Source organism: Magnolia sinica, chromosome 7, assembly GCF_029962835.1.
Source record: "Magnolia sinica isolate HGM2019 chromosome 7, MsV1, whole genome shotgun sequence".
NCBI classification, from domain to species: domain Eukaryota; kingdom Viridiplantae; phylum Streptophyta; class Magnoliopsida; order Magnoliales; family Magnoliaceae; genus Magnolia; species Magnolia sinica.
This window is the reverse complement of record NC_080579.1, coordinates 88,388,748-88,405,686: the sequence shown is the minus strand read 5'-3', so window position 1 is coordinate 88,405,686 and position 16,939 is coordinate 88,388,748. Positions and strand designations below refer to the sequence as shown.

General features: G+C 37.9%; 1 protein-coding gene and 1 non-coding gene across 5 annotated transcripts in view; both read right to left on the bottom strand.

Annotated features, from left to right (window-relative positions):
* LOC131251634 (probable cyclic nucleotide-gated ion channel 20, chloroplastic) overlaps window positions 1-7,862 on the bottom strand; it is a 33,619-nt gene extending 25,757 nt beyond the window's left edge. For 3 of the 4 annotated variants that reach the window (XM_058252475.1, XM_058252479.1, XM_058252477.1), the window contains exons 1-3: window positions 7,758-7,862; window positions 3,682-4,204; window positions 1,422-1,613 (exon numbers count right to left, since the gene is read on the bottom strand). In XM_058252475.1, the coding sequence (XP_058108458.1) occupies window positions 1,422-1,613; window positions 3,682-4,188 (699 nt within the window). In that variant the 5' untranslated portion in view covers window positions 4,189-4,204; window positions 7,758-7,862. The remainder of the gene's footprint in view (window positions 1-1,421; window positions 1,614-3,681; window positions 4,205-7,757) is intronic. The other variant, XM_058252476.1, reaches the window with a different exon arrangement.
* A 6,656-nt stretch (window positions 7,863-14,518) lies between these two features.
* Window positions 14,519-14,625, bottom strand: LOC131252306 (small nucleolar RNA R71). The gene has a single exon (XR_009174335.1). It is a non-coding gene; the product is annotated as a small nucleolar RNA R71 (small nucleolar RNA).
* Window positions 14,626-16,939: the final 2,314 nt, after the last annotated feature.

The following is a 16,939-nucleotide window of genomic DNA, read 5'->3' as shown; positions in this document are numbered from 1 at the left end:
TCGAGGGTCAACCGAAACCTAACCCAAACTAAAGAGGACCCAATCCACAACCCTACCCAACCCTAATTCCAACCCGAGGTGCCCACCCAAATTCTTGTGTTCGACCCAACCTAACCCAACCTGACTAAACCCGAGTCCTGACCCAAATACATGCGATTATTCCTGACCCGAGGACCTCGACAAACTAACCCAACCCAACCCAAACTTGGGTTGACTGGAACCAAATTGCAGCCCTACCCACTACAGATGGACTATGCCCCACGAAACTCCTAGATTTGAATATAATATACACCAATTGCAGGGCTCCTTCCATTCGAATGTGGACCAGTGCCACATTTCTCTACTTAACCATTAATTTCCCGGCCAGGACTAGAAATATTAGGATCGTCCTATGCTTATATTTTCCGAGTTTACCAGATTCTAAAGTCCAAGTAGTAATCATGTAATCAAATCCTTTATAGATGAGGATGAATGATTCTATAGTTTATACATAAGGATGATAGTCAACAACAACATATCAATTTAGAAGAATCATTATAGATTAAAAGTTTCCAATCCACCAATACTTTTAATACTAGTGACCCTTTTTGGATAGGAGGAATCTGAAAAGAAATTGTTTTGCAAAAAATCACTGTTTTTCACTGTTTGGATATATATATATATATATATATATATATATATAAAATTATATATATTTTTTAATATAAGGAATCCCCAATTCCAATTCCAATCTATTTATTCGATTTTTGAAACCATGAATACAATTCTCCACAAAATCACTATTCACACTATTTGGATCACAAGAAACTCTGAGAAATCAACTCTAGCATTTACTGAGGATTTCTCCTGGAAAAAAAAAATAAATCATAATTACCTCTTCCACAAAATCATTGTTTGGATTACAAGAAATGGTGAGGAATCTTCAATACCATTTCCACTATATTTATTGTGGTTACATTTTTCCATGTCCTCACCTCGGACTCTTCCAATCCAAATGGGCCCTAAATTTAGACTTCAAAGGCACAAAAACTCAGCTTTCAACAGGTTAGGCCAACAATTAGCATTCTTACCAAAGAATGGTCCAATACGTCATTGAGTACAAATTTTTAAAAAAATACAAATAAATGACAGATTCTTGTGTTTCCCATTTTTTTCCTTTTTTCTAACACTTTTCACATTTTTGGCCAAAAAAAATCATGCTAGTATCTTATCATTTTTGGCTTGGCTGATAGGCCCTCCAATACATAGAACTTTGCTGAGAAAGCTATAAATCACATACAAATACCCAGTAATACAAGTTTTCATCATCTATTCAAGTTAAAGATGTGAAAAGTTTTAAATGCAATCTAATCGTTAAAAAAAAAAGTATTAAATGCAATCTAAGTTGTATGTCATTAACATGGAAGAGAAGAAAATTATACCTCTTTCATGGACAGTAGGAAGAAAAAAAATGGGTCCACGAAAATTGCCACCAAGCAAAAAATGGCAAAAAATTGGTTCCATTGCTGAACAACCTTGGTATGAGGATTCATGATGCCAGGAATACATCTTTTTAGAGAGGAAAATGATTTTTGCACCCAACCTTTGGCATCCCCGTATGGTGCATTAGGTAACTGTATAAAAAAGATAATAAAAAACATTCATAAGGCATAAGCACACTCCATGAACATGTGGAGATAAAACCAATATCAGTAGGATGAAAAATGATATGGCTACTTGAAAGAGTAGGGTTCTGAGTTATACTCCCTACAAATGTGAATGTAGCATGTGTGTGTGAGATCAAGGTCATTCATTTGGTGGCCCCACTGTGTATGTACCATTGCCCAATAATCAGGCTGCTCGGGACAACATGTGCGTGACAAATGTAAGAAATGGAACGCTTAAAACATGACCAATTTTCTACATTAAATGTACATATTTAGCCCACCTGACCAACAAAATGGTCCGAGTTTTGGGCCACAACACATACACGGCGGAACCGCCTGCCCAGATTTCTGCATAAGCTCACAAAGTGTGTTGGAAACAACATGAGACCGATATTGGTATCGGATATTTTGAGATACTCATAGGAAATATATAACTGAATCCTGTTTTACTAGAAAGTCATTTAGGGCCTGTTTGGATTCACGGAAAGCATAAAAAAGCAAATAGTGTTTCCTATGAAACTTAATTTCCTTTGTTTGGTAAGCCTTTCTTTGTGGGAAATTATAGGAAACACCATTTCTCACTTTCTATCTATGTTAGAAAATAAACAAATTTATTTTCCTACCTCCACCCCCAAGAAATGCATTTTCCCACAATGGAAGGAAAATGTGTTTTTAAAGGGTTTAAGCCTAAATGCGCCAATATTCATGTTCAATCGCCTCGCATGTGCCACATGCGCCAATGTGGCAAATGAGACATTGTCTATCTTCGGTCATGCCCCACATGTGGCACTAGGTCACATGTTCCACCATCCATCTTCTCTTGTGCCCCACATGTGTAAAAAGCCCTACATGTGCTAATGTGCCACATGTGTCGCCATCCATCTTCTCTTGCGTCCCACATGTGCTATTGTGCCACATGTACCACCATTCATCTTACTTGTGCCCCATGTGCAAGGCACCCCACATGCGCCAATGTGCCACACGTGCCATTGTCCATCTTCAATCCTCCAAATATGTTGTGTGCAAATGGTGCCAATGTGCACAAGTGCTGTCATCTAACTTTAGTGCCCACAAGTTAAATGTGCCCATGCATGTCTTATGCCACATGTGCCACCATACAACTTCAAGCACCTCACATGTACCACGCATGCTATAATTCAGCTTCAAGTGCTCACGTATGCCATGTATGCCACATGTGTCACTATTCATCTCGAAGCACACCGCATGCTAGTGACTATCTAAAAAATTTTCTAAGAAATTTTTTTATTTTGCCAAACAAGAAACTTGAAAATAAATCTTAAATTTCCACCAAAATCTCATTGAAAAAGGTTCCCTAAGAAACATTGTTTCCTTTCTCATGGTTTTCTTGAATCCAAACAGGCCCTTAGGAAATTCTAAAAATTTATCAATCTCATCATAATATATTGCTCATGTATCGTAAAAATCATAAGTAATAACAATTTCATTATTTTAGCATGTTGACAAATTAAAAACAATACCTGAAATGATTCATTATACAGCTAAATATAAGTACCCTGTTACAAGCAGAATACGTGCATTCATATTGCTGGATTATTTAGGAAATGGAGAACTGTATCGGTGAGAGTACAAAAAAGGTAACTGTGTACTGAATAAATAATATATACTTTAATGGGTAGTCTTATGTGAAGTGTCATAGATACAACTAGGAAGATATGAAAAATATGTATTGGCATTTTCATAATAAAGGCAAATTGAATTTAATCACAATAAACTATCTCTAACAAACCGCTCTGTTTGATGTGTGTACTGAATATATAACATATACTTTAATGGGTAGTCTTATGTGTAGTATCATAGATACAACTAGGAAGATGTGAAAAATATGTATAGGCATTTTCATAATAACGGCAAAATGAATTTAATCACAATAAACTATCTCTAACAAACCGCTCTGTTTGATGTCTTTTGAAGAATCAAAATTACTACCTCAGCATATTAAAAAGCATAAACAACTAGATAAGGAGACGGCACTCAGCGAATGGAAGAAAATCACCTTAGTGTCAAAAGCTGATGCCTTATTATATTTCTTTTCTGCTTCTTTGAAATCATAATTCACCGGGCACGTGGTGCAAAAAGGATCATTGCATTTACCCAATTGCCCAGACTTCAATAAATGCTCATTCTTTTGCACAAAGCTGTCATCTGGCCTGTCCATCTGGCCCATTTCTATAACACTTTCCTTGACAGCCATTGTTCTTCTACCTAATGTCCCATTCATAGGCTGAGAGAAGCTCTCGGGCTTCGTATGGCTATATAAAGGACCGCTCATGGGTATAAAGAGGGCTTGTTTTTCACCATTCAAACGACCAGTATGAGATAGAGGGCTATTTTCACTTCCGTAGGGCCCCATGGAATTCGTAGCAGACATTGCCAAACATGATACACTCCGAGTAGTACGCCTAGTGCTAAAGCTTGTTAATGGAACTTCCATGGAATCATTGGATAGTTGAGAACGACTATCCAATAGCATTGATACCTTATCATCCAAATCAACAGCCATTTCTCACGCACCAGAACTGCAATAAAACACAATCATGAGTCTATGACAGTAAGCAGGTGTAGGAATACAACTAGCTATATTATTCATGTTATTCATAATCCAAAACAAGCTTCCTACCATGAAGCATAAAGAGTGAATTTGTTGTCAAACGGTACACTTGGGTGTTTCCAGTTCCCACAACAAACAGGAAGCACAACTACAAAACATGTTTGAGATGAAATGGGAACTTCATGTTCTTATCTCAATAGTCATTTGGGGAGGAAAAGTGGGAAAATGAATGCCCGCTTAATGCAGGTTTCATTTCCACGCCACCCTAAACGGCATGCATATTGAGTATGTATTGGTGTATTTGGGTTCTCTGCAGAATTGGATTGCCATTATCTGTCTAATAAAGTAGAACTAGCTGAATTGTGTTTTCCTTCATTAGCATCCAAACTAACCATTGCCAACAACTCTGATTCAATTTCCTTACAAAACCATTCCGGGCCTACACAAAATTCATCAAGTCAATTCAAAACTGAGCTAAGTCAACTCAGCTCAGATGAATTACAAGTTGGGTCAACTCACTTTGACTCAATTTAACCAACATAAATCAGGAAAAAAGAGGAAATGTTTGGAGTGCATTTGGTTGCGCCGAATTATATCATGAAATTCTGCACCAAATTGGACTGATTATTATTTAAACTAACTGAATTGTGATTTCCTTAATTAGCATTCAAACTAACCACTGCCAACAACTCCAATTCAATTTCCTTACATGACCATTTAGAGCCTACCGGGAATTCATCAAGTCAACTCAAAACACAGATGAAACAACTCAGCTCAGACGAATTGCATGTTGGGTTCAACTCACTCTGTAGGCTCATTTAACCAACATAAATAGGGGGAGAAAAAAAGCTTAAGGTGTGTTTGGCTGCACCAAATATCATGAAATATCATGAAAATCAAACCAAGTTAGGACTGATTGATCACGAAATCTTTTAGCCACTCAAAATCTTTTTACTGGCTTTGCTATCATGGAATTGGTTTGCTATTATTTGTCTGGAAAAGTAGAACTGATTTGCAATTTCCTTCGTTAGCATTCAAACTAACCATCGCCAGCAACTCCAATTCAATTTACTTGCACAACCATTCAGAGCCTACCCAAAACATCGTCTCAACTCAAAACTGAGCTGAGCCAACTCAAGTCAGATGAATTACAAGTTAGGTCAACTCACTTTGTAGACTCAGTTTGACCAACATAAATAGGAAAAAAGAAAGGGATTTTTGCCGCAAAATTCCCCTGGAATTGATGTTTTACCAAATAACGCCTCTACGACTTGAAATTAAAGGGAGGTGCTTTTGGAGAGAGGAAATTACAAAAATGCCCTCATCTAAATTTTTTCTTCTTTAAAATAGTAGTGAAAGTTGAGACTTGTGAGGCCCATATGGAATGTATGAAACATCCAACATGTCCAACATATGGACCCTACCATGGTGGTCACACAAACAAATAATCAGGCCAATCAAATCATCAAATGGGCTGCAACAAAGCTCGTAGTATTGGTATCGTTACATGTATCACTAGCTGGGGATACAGAAACATCATCGATATTGCCAATATTATCGCCGATACGCATAAATTTATCAGTGATTGAGGGAAACAATGGGGAAAATGGTGGAATTTCTCAATGAAACTTCGGGAGATGCTAAAATATACATATTTGCATATTTAGAAATCAAATAATAGCAAAAAAGAGCATACATAATAAGTTTCTTTAATAGGGGCCTAGAAGCATGTAAGGTTGACTCAGGGAAGCATGAGAAAAATGGTGGAACTTTTCAATGATACTTCAAGAGATGCTAAAATACGCATGTTTGCATATTTAGGAATCAAATTATTAGTTTCCCTTTAATGGGGGCCTAGAAGCATGTATTGTTGAATTAGGGAATCATTGGGGAAACAAGGGGAAAATGGTGGATCCATCCATCCATGCATGCACCTACATACATACAAATACACATGCATGATCTATGCATCCATCCATCCAACCATCCATGTATTTATATATACATAGAATGACACATACATATATACACACATGGATGATCCATCCATCCAACCATGTACACATACCACACATCTACATTCGCCCATCCATCCAACCTCCATTCATGCATACATAAATACGTACATCCATTCATGCATACATACATATGTAGATCCATCCATGCATGCATGCATGCATACATATACACACATATAGACATACATTTCATAATACAACCGTACACCCATAAAAAAATTGAAATGAATATTTTTTTTAATAAATAGATTTTTGGTGATATCGATACCTTGGCAACATTATCGAAATATCGGCGACACATTGCAATACAAGAGACACCTGGAATTTAGACAGTAAAAAACATTGGCGATACATTGGCAATATTGATATATTGGCATACTTAGCAATATATCACCAATACTTGGAATTTTTTATATTACCAGTGTCAGCGGTATTGCCAAGCTAGCGATACCGATAATCTCAGCAATATTATCGATAATATCCCCGATACTCAGAACAATGGCTGCAATTGAATTTGGATGTTTTGAGTGGTGTATGTTACGTTTTATGGATTGGCCCAATTTATGATAGGATCCTCCATAATTTTGGTTCATCTAATAATCATTTTGGTTTGCATCTGCTGACAGGTTGGATGTAACACACATGCCACATGGGCCTCGCAATCCTCAATCCCCACTTTGTGAATAAAATATAAACAAAGGTAGTAGTATAATTTCACCTCTGAAAAAGCACTCCCCGGTAATATCAGTTCCTGGAGGCACTATTTGGTAAAATCCCATTCTGGGAGGAATTTTGCAGTAAAAATCCCCAAAAGAAAAAGTTTATGGTGTGTTTGGTTGCACCAAACATCATGAAATTCTGTAATAAATTAAACTGATGGATCACGAAATACAGTGCAACCAAACACGCCCTTATTCCAGAAATCCTTTTCTACAAATGGGGGCATTCCGGTATTTGGCCACTCACAACCTTTTTACCAGTTTTCAGCTATTGGAAATTGATATCTATACCCAACCCAATTAATTTTTCACACCCATTTCCCCACTTTGGAAGTTGGAACAGTACTTCAATTTCCTATTCATTTCCCAAAAAATGGTTTACTTAAACATAGTCAGAGACTATGATAAGTAAAAAACCTCTTTGTTTACTTAAACAGAGTCAGAGGCTGAGTTGAATTGGGTTTACAGATTTTCAAACTAAGGTTCATAGACTTCAGTTGAATGGAATTGTAGCATTGGGTTTCTTCAAATACTCGAAAAAACCAAGAACGAAAAGAAGCAAGCTAAAAGAGAACATGGTCTATAAGAATTACCAGTTTTAGCAGTATATGAACATTTTCTGTGTAGTTGCCATTGTAACCAAAAAGAAAAACATGTACTAAACAATCAAAAAGATGTATCTATAAATGTCATGACACATCAAGAAGAAAAACATGTACTAGTCTATCAAGAAGATGTATCTATAAATATCATGAACACATGAATTTCACTATAACAAACATACCCAGCAACTTGAATTTGCAGAAATGGCGACCTCCCTCTCTCTGAGGAAGCGAGTCTGACATCACAAAGAAAAGGTCAGTTTAAGTACGTAGAAAGTCGTGAAGGGCGAGGGAGACTGCTATGATAGTTCACCACCATTTGCGAGAAGACTGCTATGATAGTTCACCACCATTTTTAGAAAATGGTGGTGAGTCTGGTGACTCTTCAGCTGTACACGTGCATTGTTGCACGGTGATCCAGACCATCCAAATCGACGATTCAACGTGGATGGAGCACAGCCAGAAATATTAAACATCTGATTTTGCCTTGGAATTTTCCTGTAGTATGGTCCACCTGAAATTTGCATCTGCATAATTTTTGGGATTTTTGGGACCACAACCTAAAATGGGCTGGAGAAACGGATGGACGGCGTGGATATACAACAAATCATCAAGGTGGACCCCACACGGTAGGGGTAACACCACTAAGGTGAATCCGCTCTCGCTCATGCGAAGGGCGGAATTCCTGTCAGAGATCCTTGTGAACGGCACGTGTCTGAGATCCTGGCCATTCATCAGCTAGAACGCACTATGAACCTGTCACGTGCCAAAAATCACAGCAGTAAGCTCCCCACACGAGCCACACGTGTATGTTGAAAGTTACTACAATTGGACTCTTTTATTCTAACCACTCATTTTTTTTGGCATGTTCATGGTGTGCCCCACCTGATGAGCGATATGGATATCTACACTTCCAAATGCATGGATATATGACAACCTTTTACATTTTAACCATCCATTTAATAGGTCATCAATTGGGTGGTTATGATTGCTTGATCAGTGTTATTTTATATAGACGTTCCATCTGCAATGGGCCCCACAGTTTGGGTGGTCTGGATAGTCGTGCTTGAATTCATATGATAAGTCGCAAGCATTTCTTAAATGATGGTGAGCTGCCAAGGGAGTGAATTGCGCCGGCTTGAACAGGAAGTTCCTGTGGATGGAAACTATGTGGTGCCCACATCAATGTCCCTGACAAATCCACTCCGTCCATCAGTTTCTCAAGATCGTAATAGTAAAGAAATTCAAAAATCATATAGATCCAAAGTTAAGTTGGGCCACACCACACAAAAAAATTCCAAGGATTGAACACCCACCATTGGAAACTCCGTGGGGCCGCAGAAGTATTGTATCATAATGATATTTGTGCATACAATTTATCTAATGAACGGTTTGGATGGCATATAAATATCATGGTCAGCTTCAAGAAGGTTTCAATGATGAAAGTTTTTATTCTCGCTGTTACATGTGGTGTGGTCCTACTTGAGTTTTGGATCTAACTAATTGTTGGATTCCTGTCCTGTTGTGATCATGAGAATCTGATGGACGGAGTGGATTTGTCATGGACATCTCTGTAGGCACTCGGTGGCTGAGGGTAACAGGCAATTCTCGTACGCTGTAACGGTAGCCCAGGGTCGACCCCGGGCGCAGAGATATCTATGTGCCCGGGGTTTTATGGGGTCCACAGAGATGTCCTTGATAAATCTACTCCATCCATATGTTTTTAAAGACCATAATAAGATAGGATTATAAAAATTAGGCAGATCCAAAACTCAGGCAGGCCATACGAATAAAACAGTGAGAACAGCAACATCCACCGTTGAAAGCTTCCTGGAGCTAACTGCTTATAGGACATCCAAACCATTCATAGATTTATTACCAATCAGAATCATCTTACTATAAAACTTTTGTCATCGCCAAGCATTCAGTCCCCACAATTTCGTGTGACATGGCAAACATGAGTTTTGGACCTTTCTGATTTTTTTAAAAGTCTTTTAAAGCTGATGGACGGAGTAGATTTGTCACACCCATCTCAATGGGCCCACATATCCGGGTAACAGGCAACCCAGGGGTGACAACCAGATCGAATTCGGTAATTTCGTAGCTCTGGCCCCACCTTGATGTATGTAATATATATCCACCCCGTTCATCCGTTTTCCAGATTATTTTAGGGCATAAATCCAAAAATGAATGAGATGAAAATTCCAATAGACAACATCGTGAAGAAAAGTGGTGATTTTACCCCTATCATTAAAAACTTCTTAGAGTACACCGTAATGTTTATTTTCAAACCGACATGGATGACGGAAAATGTACTTCATCCAAAAATATTGTAGTCCACAGGAACTTTTTAATGATCAATCACTACTTCATGTAAAAACGAATGAACGGCGTGGATATACAATATATAAATAAAGGTGAACCCAGGGTCCCAATCAGACAGAACCTGCTCCCTCTTGAACGAGGAAAGTTCGGGTGGAGGACGACGGAGCAGAGTCGTCGCGTGTCTTTCCAGTCTGACATTGACTCTTGCGAGAAGTTTTCTTCCTCTTGGAACGCGTATTTCCTGCGAGGTGGTTACCCATAATACCATGTGGGCCCATCATGATTAGGGCAGACTCCGCTCAACTCAATCAATGTTGGCTCGACTTAACTTGAAGTATGACTCCAGGCGAGCCAAACTTTATATAACACATCTAGCTTTCAAAATGAGTCGAGGTTTATCACAGTGGATCTTGACACAACTTGAACTCGGCTGAGCTGAAATATATATATATATATATATATATATATATATATATATATATATATATATATATATATATGGAAAAGGTACTATGCGGTCGTGCTCATGGGAACTTCCCATGAGGTTGAGCTGTGTGGGCCCCACCGTGATGCTTGTCGAACATCGACACCGTGCATTTGATGGGTACCCTTTAAATTATGGGATATCCCAAAAGTCAGCCGTATACGGAACTCAGGTGGGTCATACCATCTAAAAGCATGTGAAGACATGCCTAAAACATATAAAAGCACTTGGTGGGCCCCACCTGAAATTTGGATGCATCTGAAACTTGGTCTTAACCCTCATCCAAGTGGGACACACATAATAGATGGGCTGGATTTGTAAACCACATCTCGGTGGGCCCAACAAATGATTATGAATTTTTAATGGAGGGTAGCCCCTCTCAACTTCTGTATGTGGTGTGGCCCACACAAGTCACGGATTGACTTGATTTTTGAAACCTAGGCCCACCATGGAATGGTGCATCTGATTGATGGGGTAGATGTTCGACAAGCATTACGGTGGAGCCCACACAGCTCGACCTCATGGGAAGTTCCCATGAACTCCACCACATAGTACCTTTTATGATATATATATATAAGTTAAAACTTAAATCCTATCCCACCCATTTCTTATCCTTTCATTTTCTTATTCAACTCGTCACATATCTCTCTCTCCTAGCACCAACAATAAGATACCTCTGTAGCTTTATCATATATGGGAAAAGGTTCTATGTGATCGAGCTCATGGGAACTTCTCATGAGGTCAAGCTGTGTGGGCCTCACCGTGATGTGTGTTGAACATCAACATCGTTAGTCAGATGCACCATTCCATGGTGGGCCTAGGGCTTAAAAATCAAGTAAATCTGTGCATTTTGTGGGGCCACACCACATACAAAAGTTGAGAGGGGTTACCCTCCATTAAAACATTCATAATCATTTACTGGGCCCATCGAGATGTGGTTCACAAATCCAGCCCATCCATTATGTGTGTTCCACTTGGATGAGGGGTCAGACCAACTTTCAGACGCATCCAAATTTCAGGTGGGCCCCACCAAGTGCCTTTATATGTTTTAGGCTTGTCTTCACATGATTTTAGATGGTATGGCCTACCTAAGTTCCGTATACAGCTGATTTTTGAGATATCCCATAATTTAAAGGGGACTTATCAAATGCACGGTGTTGATGTTCGACACGCATCACGATGGGGCCCATATAGCTCGACCTCATGGGAAGTTCCAATGAGCAAAACCGCATAGAACCTTTTCCCTATATATATATAGATTGAATATTTGATTTAGGAATTAGGTCGGGCTCACATAGCACTGTCAGCATGCAATTGGCATCCTTCATCTTGGAAACAGAGGGCGCGGATTAGGTACTTCCCCCACCCGTTCAAAGCTTGGGACAAGCGGCGGCTCTGAGGTCCACTGAAGGTCCACCGTGATGTTTTAATTTTATCCAAACCGTCCATCTATTTTTTTCATATTATTTTAGAGTATTGAATAAAAAATAAGATAGTTCCAATGCTCAATTGCACCACACCACAGGAAGTAGCAGTGCTAAGGATGCCCACCGTTGAAACCTTCTTAAGGTCCGCCAAGATTTTTATTTGCCATCCAACCTGTTGATATGGTCATATACACGTGGGTGAATTGAAAAAACAAATATCATCATGATGTTGAGACTCAAATATTGCATAATTTTTCCCATTTACATCTTGGTTTTATGAACATGAATCAGTTTAATGTTCTAATTTACTCGTGTATGTGTTGTAAGGTGAATTTGAGAACTTGGATTGAAAAAGGGTGCTAAAAAGTATGGATTTGATGTTCAAGAATTACCAAGGCAAGGGATGGATCTTAGGAGACCAAGATTGAAAAATTCACATGCCAAAGATCCAAGAAAACCTAGTAAGGAATGAAGAGAATCGAAGATTTGAAGTGAAGAATCCTAAAATCGTCCTGAAAAAGTGTGTTCTGAAGCTGTGAAGTTTATTTTGGAAAACTGCGCAGCAGAAAGTCTGTTTTAAACAAACTATGCAGCGAGAAGCCTATTTTGAAAAAATACGTATATTTGAGGCGGTTTCTTGGGTCTTTCAACTTTGCATGAAAATTGGAGTTTCCTACTTATAAATAGAGCTTCCTAGGGCATTTCAGAAGATTATTCAAGGCATTCCAAAACAAAATTTAGGGTTTTTAAAGAATTTTTAATCTTATTAAAGCTTTATAAGTTGGTTTTTTTTTTTTTAGATCTTTTCTATTTGCATTTTTTCTTTTCTTTCTTGTTGCTTTTTATTTCTGCAATTTAATTATGTTTTTCTAAGTTCCTTCTAGCCCAAGCTAGAAGGGAAGCACATGAGTTTAATAATTCTTTAAGTTATGATGATTGATTATTTTAATGATGAGAAGAATGGTGTATGCATGTTATCTATTATACAGGTTTTTTTTTTTTATCTTCTTGTGATATCCATATGTTTCCATCATATGAGATCTATATTGATGGATAGGCTTACCTTAGATCAATTAGATTTCCTAGATAGGAGATGTTCTCAACCTGTTATATTTCTTTGATATTCATTATCCTATATATATTGAATACTTAAAATCACTGGCGCTTAAGAATATATGTCAATGGTGTAAATCCATTATTTTCTAATCTTTTATATCATTTATTAAAATATTTAAAATGTTTTATTTTCCGATTAGGCTGACCATAGTGTTCAGATCCTAGTTATGTTGTCCAAGTCATCATGATTTTGGAACATTAACCTATGTGTGGAACTTTGAAGCTTAAGTGTTATTTTATTCAGTTGAATTACATACATTCAAAAATTTCAAAATCAAATCATTAATTTAGTTTTTATTACTTACTCTGTTTTGTATTTGATTTTTTTCTTCTCGTAATTCATCTCCTTGTGAGATCGACCCTGTTTTCACAGGATATTACTTACGAACCTCTGCACTTGGAGACAAGCAATTAAGTTTTTGGCGCCATTGCCGGGGAAAGAGTGAGATAGATCAGATTTGTGTAAGATATCTAAGGTAAGTTTTTTCTAAGGTAAATTTTCTTCTAAACCCTTTAAATTTTCTGTAGATTTTTTTTTTCTTTTCATTTTCTTTGAAAATAAATTCAGTTGGGTCTTTTAAGCACTAACTATGACATAAGGTTGCCCTACTTGGAATTTTATCTCCCAAGTGCTATGGTTGTCCTACAGTTGTTGTTTAATCACAAAGATCATCCGCTGAATCTATTTTTCAGATTAGCATAGTTTAATTTCTGCATTAGTTTTACTTTATTTATTTATTTATTTATTTATTTTTCTTTTTTGTGGGTTGAACCCTCATGGTCGGCCCTGTCACCTAGGTTGCTGATTTATTTTTACTTTGTGGGCTAAACCCTCATGGTCGGCCCTACCGTCTGGGTTGTTGATTTATTATTGCTTTGTGGACTGAACCCTCATGGTCGGCCCTACCGCTTGGGTTGTTGATTTAAGTTTTTATTTTTATTTTAAGTATCATACTTGCTACTTGAATTAGTAGTATTTGTTGTATGGTGTGGATGGTTTATGTCCCGTTGAAGTAGGGATCAAAACAATCGACTCTCTTCCGAAGGTGGAATAGTTCCAGTTTTTGATCATTCACTTAGAAGAGGCACTCAACATCACTTGGATTCCATGGCAGACCCAGTTGATAATCCAAATCCAAATATGCGAGATCCAACTATAAATCAAAATAGAGAAAATTAACATAATCCTCCTCTTGAGGATGAAAATGAAGTTCATAGGAATGTGTTAAACCAACCACAGACTTTATGTGAACATTTACACCCTGAGAGATCAACTTTACCGTCTTGCATAGTGTTCCCTGCTCACACAGAGAACATTAATTTTAAACCAGGTGTGATTCAATTAATTCCTAAATTTCATGGCTTGGATTCTTAAAGCTCTTACTTGCACCTCAAGGATTTTGAAGAAGTAATTAAAACGTTATAAGTAAACAATGGCAATAGGGATGTACTTAAGCTTAGGTTATTCTCATTTTCTCTAAAGGATTGGGCCAAAGCATAGCTCAACTCTCTAAGACCTAATACCATCACTTCATGATAAGCCTTAAGTAGAGAGTTTTTGAAAAAGTTCTTTCCTGAGCACAAAACAAATGCACTTAAACAAGAAATCATGTCATTCTCCCAAAAGGTGAATGAAATATTTTTTCAAACTTAGGAGCGCTTCAAAGATATTCTAATTACTTGTCCACATCATGGTTATGAACCATGGCACGTGATTGATGCTTTTCGAAAGGGGCTCACCATGGATATCCATCAGTTCATAGAGATGATGTGTGGTGGAACCTTTCTTGACAAAGATCATAATGAGGCTTGGGATTTTCTAGATATGTTAGCAGAGAATACGCAGACATGGGATGTCTCTGCTAAATCAGACCAAACTAGACTCATTCCTAAAGAGAAAGCAGGAATATGTGTCCTACGAGAGGAAAATGACCTTGACGCAAAATTCGCTGCATTGACTAGAAAGGTCGAAGCCTTGGAAATTAGGAATGTTGATATGGTTAAAGCAAATACTTCCTTAGGTAATTTTTGTAGCATTTGTGGTAGTACAGACTATGACACAAAGGATTATCCAATAATCTCAATTGTACAAAATATCACGCATGAGCATGATCAAGTAAATGCTATAAATAATTACCAAAGGTCAGTTATACAACCAATGAGAAATACGTATAATCCAAATTGGTGTAACCATCCTAATCTTAGTTGGAGGAATGAACCACAAATTAATGCGCTCAATGCACCTCAAATGCCTCCACAAAACAACTTCTTTAGGGCACCTAACAATGCACCATATGTGCCCCCGCCAAAGCGATCATTTGTGGAGGATGCATTGACCACATTTATGAACTCTCAAGCTCAAATGAATCAGTCTCTAATCCAATCAAATCAGGAATTAAAGACAGCTATGGCTAGGATTGAGATTCAACTAAATGCAAGGGAAAAAGGCACCCTTCCTTCTCAACCTATGTCAAACCCTCGAAACACACATTTCATTGGAGACTCAAATCCAAGTGAGCTACATCATGAACAAGTTAAGGCCATCATTACCTTGAGCAGTGGAAAAGAGGTCGATAACAAAATAATGCAACCGGTAGAAATACCGGAGGATGAGCCACTGTCTCAAGAAAATGATGAACCGGCCAGGATTCAAGAGCCACAATAGCAAAATGATAAAAAGACTAAGTCATATGAGCCTCCAGTTCTGTTCCCATTTAGACTTCGGAATCCAACTGCCCCTATGAAATATCAAGAGGTGCTAGATGTGCTCCAAAAGGTTACTGTCAATATTCCTCTGCTTGATGCCATTAGACAAATTCCATCATATGCTAAATATCTTAAGGACTTGTGCACTTTAAAGAGGAAATTAAATGTGCACAAAAAGGCCTTCCTTACTGAGAAAGTGAGCGCTATCATTCAACAAAGGGCTGTACCCAAATACAAAGACCCAGGAAGTCCCACTATTCCTTGTATGATTGAGAATTTTCAAATTGAGCATGCTTTGCTAAATTTGGGTGCAAGTGTCAACTTAGTACCTTATTCAGTTTACAAACAAATGAGGTTGGGCGAGCTTAAACCAACCACGATTACACTCCAACTCGCTGACCGCTCTATTAAGGTACCAAGGGGAATCTTAGAGGACGTGCTAGTCCAAGTGGAGAAATTCTACTTCCCTGTGGATTTTATTATATTAGACACTGATCCATGTGTAAATGTCAGCGCTCAAGTTCTCATCATTTTAGGCCGCCCATTCGTAGCAACTTCAAATGCAATCATAAATTGCAGGAATGAAATGATGAACTTGTCTTTTAATAACATGACTCTAAAGCTAAATATTTTCAATCTATGTAAGTAGCCCATTGAAAATAATGAGATCCATGAGCTGAATTTCATGGACTGCTTGATAGAAGAAGAAGAATTGGAACCTAGTCTGACTGAGGAATTGATTCAAGTCATTGGGGACTTGAAAAATTCTGATTTAGAAAAAGTACTTGATGAAATTTCTGATGATAATGAGAGCACTACCACCTAAGATATTGGTATGTACCAATGGAGATCGCGCACTCAAATCCTATCTATCGAGGACTCGCGACCTCTGCCATCACCAACCAATGTTTCAAAGCTTGATTTAAAACTACTATAAAATGAGCTTAAGTTTGTATACTTAGGTAAAAATAAAACTTATCCTGTGGTGATCTCTTCATTTTTAGAGAGAGATCAAGAGATTAAATTGTTGAAAATTCTAAGGGACCACAAAGGAGCCTTGGACTGGACCATTTCTGACATAAGGGTATAAGCCCTTCCATATGCACCCATCGGATCCACCTCGATGAGGACACCAAACCAATTAAACAACCTCAAAGGCATCTCAATCCAAACATGATGGAAGTTGTAAAAAATGAGGTGATCAAATTATTAGATGTGGGAATCATCTATCCAATATCCGATAGTGTTTGGGTAAGTCCAACTCAAGTAGTCCCAAAGAAATCCAGAATAACTATCGTGCAAAATT